Source organism: Medicago sativa, chromosome 2 (assembly GCF_051527215.1).
Source record: "Medicago sativa cultivar Bolivia chromosome 2, Bolivia_mono, whole genome shotgun sequence".
NCBI classification, from domain to species: domain Eukaryota; kingdom Viridiplantae; phylum Streptophyta; class Magnoliopsida; order Fabales; family Fabaceae; genus Medicago; species Medicago sativa.
In genome coordinates, this window is record NC_140750.1 from 5142706 (window position 1) to 5154243 (window position 11538).

General features: G+C 30.0%; 1 protein-coding gene across 1 annotated transcript; it reads right to left on the reverse strand.

Annotated features, from left to right (window-relative positions):
* Positions 1-1109: 1109 nt before the first annotated feature.
* On the reverse strand, positions 1110-8280 carry TPS04 (terpene synthase 04). The gene is made up of 12 exons (XM_085742157.1): positions 7933-8280; positions 7533-7728; positions 7007-7227; positions 6775-6898; positions 5251-5369; positions 4952-5160; positions 3818-3933; positions 3374-3472; positions 3056-3271; positions 2459-2594; positions 2103-2348; positions 1110-1689 (listed from the first exon to the last, which is right to left on the reverse strand). Exons 1-12 carry the CDS (start codon positions 8237-8239, stop codon positions 1246-1248), a joined length of 2433 nt encoding a protein of 810 aa, XP_085598283.1. The 5' UTR covers positions 8240-8280; the 3' UTR covers positions 1110-1245.
* Between the last annotated feature and the right edge of the window lie 3258 nt (positions 8281-11538).

Here is an 11538-nt window from a genome sequence, read left to right on the forward strand (position 1 = left end):
TCAAGACTAAAGAACATATATATATGCAATTCAAAAGCTTTGAGAAACAAACATAGTCATTTTAACCTGAAATGGGAGGAAGATCATAGTCATTTTTAGGAACAAGCAAGTTTTCTGAACTAACTTGAGTGACACGTTTACTATGAATTCCAATTATTTCGTAAATAATTGTGTTCATATAAAGGGCGGGAAAGAACAGTCTCCACTTTGCAATATGCAGCTACTACACCACTCATGGTCAAACAATCTAAATTTATATACATTAACAGATAGTACAAAGAAATTTACCTCTAGATCCTTTCCAAAGCATAAATTATGGAATTGATGAATCATCTTCTCTAGTCCTTGGATTTGTATCCGTTGTTTAACTTAGTCCTTGGATTTTTAGAAATAACAAGATAGGACTTTGATTTGTTATACTACGGAGGGTTTCATTCCTCTGTTAACTTCAGATGTTACCCATTATGTTGTATAACTTTAAACGATGAAGTAGCAATTAATGTAGGTTTCAAATCAATTCCATCTTGAACCCTTCGGGAATGAATTGAAAATATTGAAGTATTTGATTTGGAATTATGTGCATGTTTGAAATCTTTAGACAATTGTTGTTTGATAGGCGAGTTTAATAGTAGTAAGTATCTTGTATAATGTTTACAATTTAAGCCCCTCTATATGTGGAGGTGATTTCAAATCTACGTAGATTGTCAAATCATCGGTAGACTGCCAGTTCATCGTTTAAAATCTTATGTTATCACGCATAACGTATGAAGTTGGCAGAGAGATGAAACTGAGCGACGCAAAAAATTCAAAAAATTTAGGGGCTAAATTGAATGGTTGTTAGAAATTCGCATACCATTACCAACATATCAATTCACTCACTTCAATCAAATCTAACCAGTCCCAGAATTTATTTCAATCGATGGATTTATTGAGATTCGTTAACCAAAACTGATACTTATGCTTCAAAGATATCAATACAAGTGTTTTCTCTTGAAATTATTAACAGTCAATCACAAGCTATATCACACATTTTCTGCAATGCTTCAAAGATTCCAATCCAAATATGGTAGCTCCGGTTTGATAAGAGTAGAGTTTCAAGTAGCCTAACATTTGAAGTGATAAATTTGGTTTAACTTGCATTATATGAAAAACAAACATACAAAATTTATTGCTAGCTAAAGATGAGTACATATAATAACAAATTTCCACATTTATCTTATATCATTCCCTCTTCTTTTATTTGACTTAAATGTATCCAAGCCCGACTTTAGGTGTCACGAACCTCATTCCGGTGAAATTTATCCTACTATTATGTTTGAATGGGAAATTTACATGAAGATTTGCTACAGTATGTTTCTTCTTTGGGAATGCTTGAGATGAAAGACACTTTGTAGTTCTACTCAAAGGAAGATATATTGCTTTGTTTATATCCTCCACCAATTCTGTATTGGAGTCAAATCTGTTTTTGGAGTTGAAAAACATCTGAAAAACTTTCAAGCATGACAGATGAAGTTGTTTGCTAGGCTTAGGCAAATCACATGATCCATCAGTTAGAACAAGTTCAAGAAACTCTTTCTTCTTTTTCTCAACTATTTTTCTCACAAAAGCAATTGAATCTTCAATATCAAATTCAGGGTTGTCTATCAAGTTGACCAAAACAGAATTCAATTTCCCTTCTTCCTTTTCCTTCTGTAGAACCACATGAAAAAACATAACAAGTTAAATCAATATGGACTTGATTACAGTTTGGTACAAATATTTCACCCGCTCATAGAGTTGGTCTCTCTTTTTAAAATCCGATTTTGGATCCTTCAATAAGATTTTTGGGTCTAAAAGTAATGATGTGACAAGTTTTTTTACGACATAAACCTTTTGTATTATAAAATCCACCAAGACTGGACGATTCCAAATCAGCAGGTTTTATGTTACGTCAATCAAAAACTTGTTACGCCACCACATCTAGGTTCAGAAACCCGAGCGAGGGATAAAAAACTAGATTTTAAAATTGAGGATTAATCTCATGAACGAGTGAAAATGGAGCACCAATACTACAATTAACTTGAAGCAAGTTTTATTTTTTCTTGATAACTTAACTAATTTACCTGATAACTCTCCACATCATTTAACAAACGACAAATGACCATTAGTAGTTTTGTTATGTGTTCATATGGTCTTAGCTTTAGTTTCTCGGTTGGTAAGCTTGATTTCAGAAAACATGAGGATGGAAGCACCAAGACATGTGAGCCAATTGAAGTCATGCCTGTTTTCAGGTAAGCATCAATGGATGGTTTATGTCCATTTCTGCTCCAGGTAGCCTCTATGAGCCATGAAAGGAAAACTTCATACCACTTCACAAATGAAACACATTTTACAATGTTATTGCTTTGCTATAACATTTATGATTAAAAAAATATTTTGAAAACTATATAGATAGATAGATAAATTTGGTAATTCATACTAGATCTTTTAAGCTTCCAGAGATATCATCATATGTTCCTTCTTGTTGGAGATATTTTGTAGTAGCTTCACTCACAAGATTATCAAGTGCATCAAATATAACTTTGCTGTGGCTGCTTAGGCCTATGGCATCCCATCTATTATTTAAAAAAGAAAGAGCATATATGAAAGAGATTTAACATTTTGAAGAACCACATCTTGAGTTTTTAAACTATTGGTTTGTTTGACTAAACAACTTAGTTAAGTAATTGTTTATTATTTCTATTATCAAAGAGAAAATGTAGTTAAACTATTTTCTGTTGTGAGTTGTTTTTATAAATTATTGCGAGAAACTTGTTGAAATGAGTTGAAAATAATTTATGAACATGTTAGTTATTTTCATAAAACACGTATATCATAAAAAATATCTAATAACATGGAAACAAATTACTCGAAACACAATTTATGAATGTGTGTGCAAAAGAGAGATAAAGAAAACATGCATATCACCGACATTTCAAATGAATACATGTTAGTCTGCCATGTGCCGATATCCGAGATGTGTCAATGTTGAACACCGATACGACAATGATACATGTCATAGAAAGAAATATGGTACCTTTGAACAGCATCTGTAAGAATTTCTAGTTCATTGAGAGACCCGATCTCGTCAAAGAAATCATCTGCAACTGTGATTATAATTGCACTTTTAGCTACAAGCATCCGTATGTAAGAGTCATGAGGTAGGGTTGTGACAGCAGCAACAGCAAAGTAACAATAAGTGGTTTTTTCTCTTCCAAACCCCATATTACTAATGCCGCATTTTTCAGCCCACCTACATAATCCACCAAGAGTCAAATACGTATTTTCAAGTTTCGAAAATAGTAACTTAATTTCTTAATATGGTAAAAAATAATTATTGGAAATTGTATCATACCTATTTAGTTCCTTCAGCTCATTTTTGTACATCAATTGCTTTAACTCAAAGTTTAGGGTTGCAAGTTGTAGCAACTCATCCTTATAAAGATATGATACCCTACAAATAAAGATTTGGCTTACCCTTGTTAATAAAAAAATGAAATGTAGTACAGTTGAAGGAACTTTGAGTACTATGCACGGATTTGAATTGCATTCATTCAAAATCGCATGCATTCATGCAATTGGTACATAAGTGACCTTGGATCAAAATTGAACAGTTTAGATTTCATACTCGGTATTTTAGAGTTTTTTTTTTCTTCTTTCAATAGAAACGTGAATGCATTGGATACGTGAATTGTTTGTATTGTTCGATTTTGGTAGCCATCGATGTGTTGGATATGTGAATATTGCTTGCATATATGCAATTAAAAATTTGAAATTCATATATGCACCATGTGTATACCTATTATATGACATCTTTCCTTTCCATAGAGCATTAACTTCTCTTTCTTCAATCCACATTCTGTGTTCTAAATGATCCAGGCGAGCAAACCATGGAAAACTCAACTCATGCTCTATCTGAAATGCAAACCATGAAAATCTTTACATTAAACTTTTATTTCTCGATATATCATTGCTAAAGGCATAGATTATGAAGGAATAATAAATCTTCTATTAAAAATATTATAAATGATATTATCTTTTAATTGGCAAAAAGAAAAAAGATATTATTAAGGGAGTACAAGTAATCTTAAACATTCTACTATTAAAACATAGTTTTTTTTTTTAAAGAACCATAGTTTTTTATTAAACAATTAACCATAGTTGAAAAACATAGAATAGATTCAACTAAAAAATATCAGGGGACTGGGCCAAGCCGTTGGTTAATCCAAAAAACCAAATATTCTACAATAGAGAGCCGATCTAATGTTGGTCAGAATAAAATATAAAAAATGGGGTAAGAAAACGATATTTTTTTCTTTGCAATTTTTTTTTTGTTTCTCTTTCCATACATTTTTTATCAATTAAGATTCAAACTTTATTGGTTGTACGAAAACGATTTAAAGTTTTGATTTTGTCAAAATAAAAACATAATAATGAAAAAAAATATATAATTAATATTGTTTATACAGACAGAAGTATGTACATCTGCAAAGATGATGTATAATTGACTCACTTTTTTTCTGGTGAAAGTATATAGTTGACTGCTTTAACCTACCACTATTATTTTTTATATTATAAAATATATAGTTAGTTATTTATTTACTCTAATCTATATATAATTTACCTATTTAATTTCATAATCTTTCAAGAATATGGGTTGAATCCTCATAAATTGGGTCAACCTTGATTCGTTGGCTTAATATATTTTCTTATGCATTTTATTTGATACTAGAAAGTTTGCTAAAAAAATGATCCAGAAAAGCATTAAATTATTAAATTTCAAATCAAATTATTTAAAAGTTATATGCAAAAATCTTAACAAAAACATAATTTAAAAGTTTATAAAAAGGTGGCAATAAAATTATTGGGATCATGTGTTCAAACATGAACATGCATCACATGCATGCACGAAATTCAGTTTAGACAATTTGACCTGTCGTAGTTCTAAGCATCCTTTTCCTGTTGAAACGATCTTCTCAAGTAGTTTCCTAGAAAAAGTTCTAGCTTCCTCGAGTTCATATTCTCCACTGAACATTAGGTTTGAGGCTCTAAACACGTGAAGCATTGCACTTGTGAATTGCTCATAATCTTTCTCAATTTCAGCTCGAATTTCATCATGATTTAGAAACCAACAAAACCGTACTGCATGTATATATAAAACATAAAGTTTAGACATCAATTTTTTTATAGTAAGCTACTAAATTGTATTATTGTATGAAATTAAGATCATACATGGTGATACTTTAAATCCATGTGTCCTCAGGAGCTCAAATGCCAGACTATCTTTCTGAAGCTGCAAAGCATTTATATTTGATACTTTTACCCGCGAATTTTGCTCCTTATTATATTTCCTACAATTAATTAAATACAATCAATAAACAGCTGCTATTTATTATTTACTGATGTAATTTGATATCAAACTTTTTTAGAGGTAATTTTATTTCAAACTACTAAGTATATTTATTATGTACCTGTACTTTTGAAATAAAATAAAAACAAAAGGAAATAAATTGAGAATACAAAAAAGTTAACCCATTATGTGATGATTTTTTTTTAAGGGTAAGCCATTATGTGATGATTAAAATTCATTTTTGATGCACACATAAAAACGAGTTAAAAAATGTAGGGTTAAATAAGTTTTTTATCCCTATAAATATAGCGAATTTTGATTTAATCCCTAAAAAATAAAATAGAATGTTTTTATCCTCACAAATTTTTTTATTTTGTTTTTGGTCCTTAATAACCAATTTATGTTCATATGAATGTCAAAATTATAACACTTTTATGATCAAGATGTATCCATGTTATATCCGTTTATTATGTTCAACATTTATATATGAGTAATGATATTTTGACATCCATTTGATGACAACTTTGTTGACAACCTTGTTTTTCTCGCTTCTTATTGGTCAAAAACAATGGAGAGAGAAAAAGAAAGAGAGAGGATAACAACATCATGTGAGTATGAGAGAGAAAGTTGTCCAAAAGTTGTCAAAAAGTGGTTGTCAAAATATCATTTCTCTTGGATATAAACCCTATCTCTTATTATTAGTCTTACACCATGTGTGTCATGTCGGGTTATGTGGGGTTGGGTTGGATGGATGTCCCAAAAAAGGGATCCAAAGTGGAGTTCTTATTATTTTTAGTAAAATAATGAATTTTATAAAATTAAAAATTAGGAAAGATGTACTATTTTATTGAAATTTACTAAAAATGGTAAACCCTCCACCTTTAACTCATTGTTTAGAGGTTCATATTCAATGTAGCACACATTTGTTTCTACGGTAGGAATGGTAGTAGATGCACATCTACTTGAAGCTAGGATTTTTAGCTTCACAAATTCACTACAAAGTGTCATGGTAAACGCATGTCTATCACTGCAAAAGCTAAACCAAACACACTAGTAGTTTAATTTTTAACTTCTAGGCAATTTTGGTTTCAGATTCAAATCTAACGGTTTTTCAATCCACAACATCGTGCAAAAGGTATAAAAGATCTAAATCTGACAATAAACTACAAAATTGTGCGTTAGCATTCTAATTTCAAACCTTGGTGCAACTGTCTAATGGTACATCCGCACAAAAATCGTTTGATATGTAAGCAAGCCGATATAGTTAGATTTGCACATATCTAACAATTGTGCAGCAGGTGTACCAAATGCAGCTGTTGTTATAGATGATCCAATTGCATTTGCCATTTGGCCCTAATTAAATTTCATTTGTATAGAATAGATTCTCATGTTCACATGGGTTTTACCTATAAACTTGTGCCAAAAATACTTCAATCTCTCCCACAAAGTACTCGCCCAATCCGAACTTCTGTAGTTGGTTAGCAATGCAAAGTTTAATATGATCCTCATCCATTGGATATGCTTGTGGAACTTCAGGATATAGAAAGTATCAATTAATCAACAAGAAGAATACCTACTTTTGAACATTTTGATTTAGATCTTAATGAGATATATATAATACAAAGTTATTATGAAAACCTGCTTTTGGGCATCTTTGTGCCAAGGACTGTAAATAGGCAAGGCATTCTTGGTTTCCATAAGCCATGAATGCTTTTGCAGTGGCAGAGGGAGATTGGAACAATGAACCATCTGCACTCAAATTCTTACATATATCTTTTTCATTTACATATGATGGAGGCAAAGCTTCAAGGTATGACATTAATGGAGGGTAGTAATGAAAATCCCCCACAACTTCCTCCCTACACATGCAATGCAATGATAGTGTTTTAGTGCATTTGTTTTATGTAATGTATTAAATAAATATATTAGAATATAAAATATTCATTGTATAAATTATTAGTATATTGAATATTATTTAACTTGGTCCTCAATTATCTCTAAATAATATACAATATACTAATAATTTATACAATGAATATTTTATATTCTAATAAAATTTATACAATGAATATTTTATATTCTAATAAAATATAAGTATACTGTCTATCAAAAATAAAATAAATTAGTTTTTTTTAACAAATAAAATAAATTAGTATAAGTATACTTGTTAAGAAAACTTTTCCGACGGTTAGCAATGTAGGACATAGTGTCCCTTGATGACTTTGTGAAGAGCACATCTAAACCCATGGTATCATCAGCAAGTTCAATCATAGCAGGCAGAACAATAGCTAGCCAAAGAGGGCAATCATCTTTCACTTCATTCAGCAGTTTATCAGCATATGCATGAATAAATGACCGTCCTACAAATTCAATAAATCATAACAACGTTAATAAAATAAAATAAAATGAGTTTAACTCAGTTGGTAGGGATATTGCATATTATATGAGTGTGTCCAAATATTTTTGATTTAGGGTTGTGACTATAAAAGACTTTCTTTCTATATATTTATTTTTGTTACCATACAAATATGTCAAAACTTGTATTAGAAAAACATTGATCTCACCTTTATCTACCATTGACTTGCCAGTGTTCCACTTAATGAGTGCAACCATTGAAACAATTGTTGCTGGAAGGCATTCAATTGTGCCACTCTCTCCCCAATACCCTTGAGGTTTCTGATTGTTGAGCAACCAATCTAAATAATTGTTGAACATAGGTTGTGAAGGATATTTGGAATGAGGTATCATTGCTAACCATGCTGTATCGTAAGTAGAAGGGCATACAAAAGTATAAAGATCAAAATTCGATGAGAATATATTTTTCTTTATCTTTTGAACCCTACGCTCGATGCAAGATAAGGGAAGCTCCATTGGAAATATTTAAGCAAGGATATAGAAAAATAAAGTTTTGCTTGCTAATCTTTAATTTGATGAGTATTAATATTGTTAAGCAATTATGTCATGTATTTATAATGTTTGTTTGCATGAGTTTTACTTCTGTGTGTTGTCCGTTGGCATTGGTCAACCAATATGTGTTGTACGTTGGCATGGTCAATCAATATTATACAGCAGAAATTGTTCACACATACGTTTATTTGAATATGATTGGTTATACTTTGGCCCCGCTAATAAACTTCGGATTTTTTTTTTTTTGGTTAAGTAGCCTAGTGGCTAAAGAAATTCATCTTTAAGATGAATAAGCGGGTTGTCCGGGGTTCAAACCCTGATCCCTACACAAATTGTGCATTATCTCTTACCAAATGAGCTAAGCTCATGGGGACAACTTCGGATTTATTTTATTCAAGAATTATTGGCTCTTCCAAAAATAAATATATATATACTTTGGATTTGATGTTATACTGTGGCCCCGCAAATATACTTTGGATTTGATGGTTATACTGTGGCCCCGCAACTATAATTTGGATTTGATTAGTCAGCTCATTTGTTCTCTTTCTTTATTGATTGACCATTATTTTGTCCACCGAATAACTTTGTCGTACGTCTTATTTGAATTCTAAAATTTAAATTATTTCAATGTGCTTTTAGAATTTTTATGTGGTTTTTATGCAGTTTAGATTTTAAAATCCAAACCGTATATGACTCGTGAGAAACTCATAGTATGGGTAAAGAAATAGTCTCATTTATTTTGCATTTTTGCTCATTTTAACAAGTGAACCATGGACCTTTTTCATATTATAGTCCCAAATTATAAGAAAAAAATTATTTCACATTTATTAAGAAAACTAAAATATTATATTTTCTCCGTCTCAAATTATATGTCGTTTTGGAGAAAAAAAATTGTCACAAATTATATGTCTTTTGCAATATCAATGAAACACTAATGTTACTTTTCTTATTATATCGTTAATTTTTTATTACTCTCCATTCTTTCAATTCTTTAATTTATATCTTTCACATACGAAATTAATTACATTTCTTAATATATGTGAAATGGTCAAAACGTCATAAAATTTGGGACGAAGAAAGTAATTTGGAGTATAGTTTCTTGTGTTCTCCTTAGAGTTAGTTTCATAGGAAGATGTAAAATCAATTTTCATTGATTATTTATTACAGAGAAAATGAGAGGGGGGAGTCTCATTGCAACCCTAAACATTAAATATTGCTATTTAAATTTTTTTATCAAGTACATTCTTTTTTCAGTTTTTTTATATGAAAATATGGTCATTTTTCTCTGCTCCAATATATAATTCATCATTGATTGATTGATTTTTGTTATACCGTAACTACTTATTTACCACGTCTGCTATTATTAATCTATCACAATCATTTTTCTCTCCCTGAAACACTTTGATTCCAAGCCTCCTATCCACCATGGAAATAAAACTAACACCTCGGCTCTGTTTCACCACCGAAGCATCACACATATCACATATATTATCGAGTATCTCTTCCATTTTTGCTTGTTTCTTTCGTTTCTCTATGACATATTTCTAATCATTCATCATTGGGTATTTTTGTTTCAAGGGTGTATTCACGTTTATATGGGGCTTATTCTTCAATTGAAATGAAGAAATATAAAAGGATTTAAAAAGCCTTCAACAATAAGAGGAATATTTAATGGTTTGGTAGAAGATTACCATCACTCATCATCAATAGAAAAGTAATGGTTGCAATTTTTAACAGAATTATAAACGGTGTTAGTTGAGAAGGGAGGTGCTAGTGTGTTTTAAGAAACTTTAAGGGAGGTTAGTGTCAATTATTAAACTAGAGGAGATGTTTGTGTCATTTGAAGAAACCTCAAGGGAGGTCCTTGTAATTTTCCCTAAAAACAATTATAAGATAAGTGAAACCATCCATTTAGATTGACATATTCAAGTTATCTATATTTGGGGTGAAATGGTGGATATAATTTTTTTTTTTTTGAAATGGTGGATATAAAATTTTATACTATAACTTTTATCTAACATAAATTCAACTGAAAATGTATTTTCCGACGGTCTTGAATTAAAGCACCAAAACAAATTTCGTAATAAAAAAAATCTATGTAGTATACTAGTAGTATAATAGTACTACATACCTTGTACTTGTCAACTCAAATTTTTAATAATTCCGTGCATAAAATTCCTTCAAAAAAAATAAATAAATTTTGTGCACAAAATAGAATTTGCCTTCGAAATGAATCGATCGTTGTTACATGGGGATCAAGGATTGAGATATTATTGTCCGTATTAAATTAGAAGTTGAATATTTAACCACAAATGTCTCCTATTTCAAAAAAAGAAGAAAAAACCACAAATGTATCTTTCTTTAAAGAAAAAACATACACACTAATGTCTCTTTCCTTAATTTTTGCGTTTCCTTCAAATGTTTCTTTATTTCTTTTGTAAGCCTTTTCACATTACACATGTCTTTATAGCTTTGAGTGTGTTTGTTTTAAGTTTACAAAATTTATTTCTACGAATAACATTCATTAGAATATAAAGATTCGAATTTTATTCCAAAGTATTTAAAAGAAAGATGTTTCGTTAATATTATAATATCCTCAAGAACCTTAAAAATAGGGATTATAATAGGTTATTACACATGAATTTACTCTCATTTTCATGGGAACTTTATTCCCACCATTTTCTTTGGAAATTTTTTTATTCACTGAAACATTTTATACTCGGGAATAAAATTTAGTAAACTTATAACAAACATTGACATGTATATTTATATCATTTTATTCCCAAGAATCTACAAATATAACTTGAGACAAACACACCATTTATTTACCTAGTTCATTTTTATTTTCTTTTGTTTCTTTAAATTAAAACTTGGAACAATCACCAAAATGGTGTTAGAAAATATTTTAATATGAATTAATCACCAAAATGGTGTTAGAAAATATTTTAATATGAATTCCTCCAAAAAAAAAAAAGTTTGCTTCGATTCGTGGTTTCATATATTTAGGAGACATTATAATGTCTTGTGTGAAAAAATTGAATGTCACGTTGCTAGGGTTACCATTAATCGCCCATTATTGGTTAAATGGATCATGTTGACAAAATAAAAATTGAATATAGCATCTCAATGTTGGTTATCCATTTGAGACGATATATCCTCCATCTGTCTTTAATTATAAGCATAATTTCTTGTTCAAAAAAAATTATAAGCATAATTTAAGGATTTTTTTTATTGTTACATACAATTTACTAAGCACGTTTATT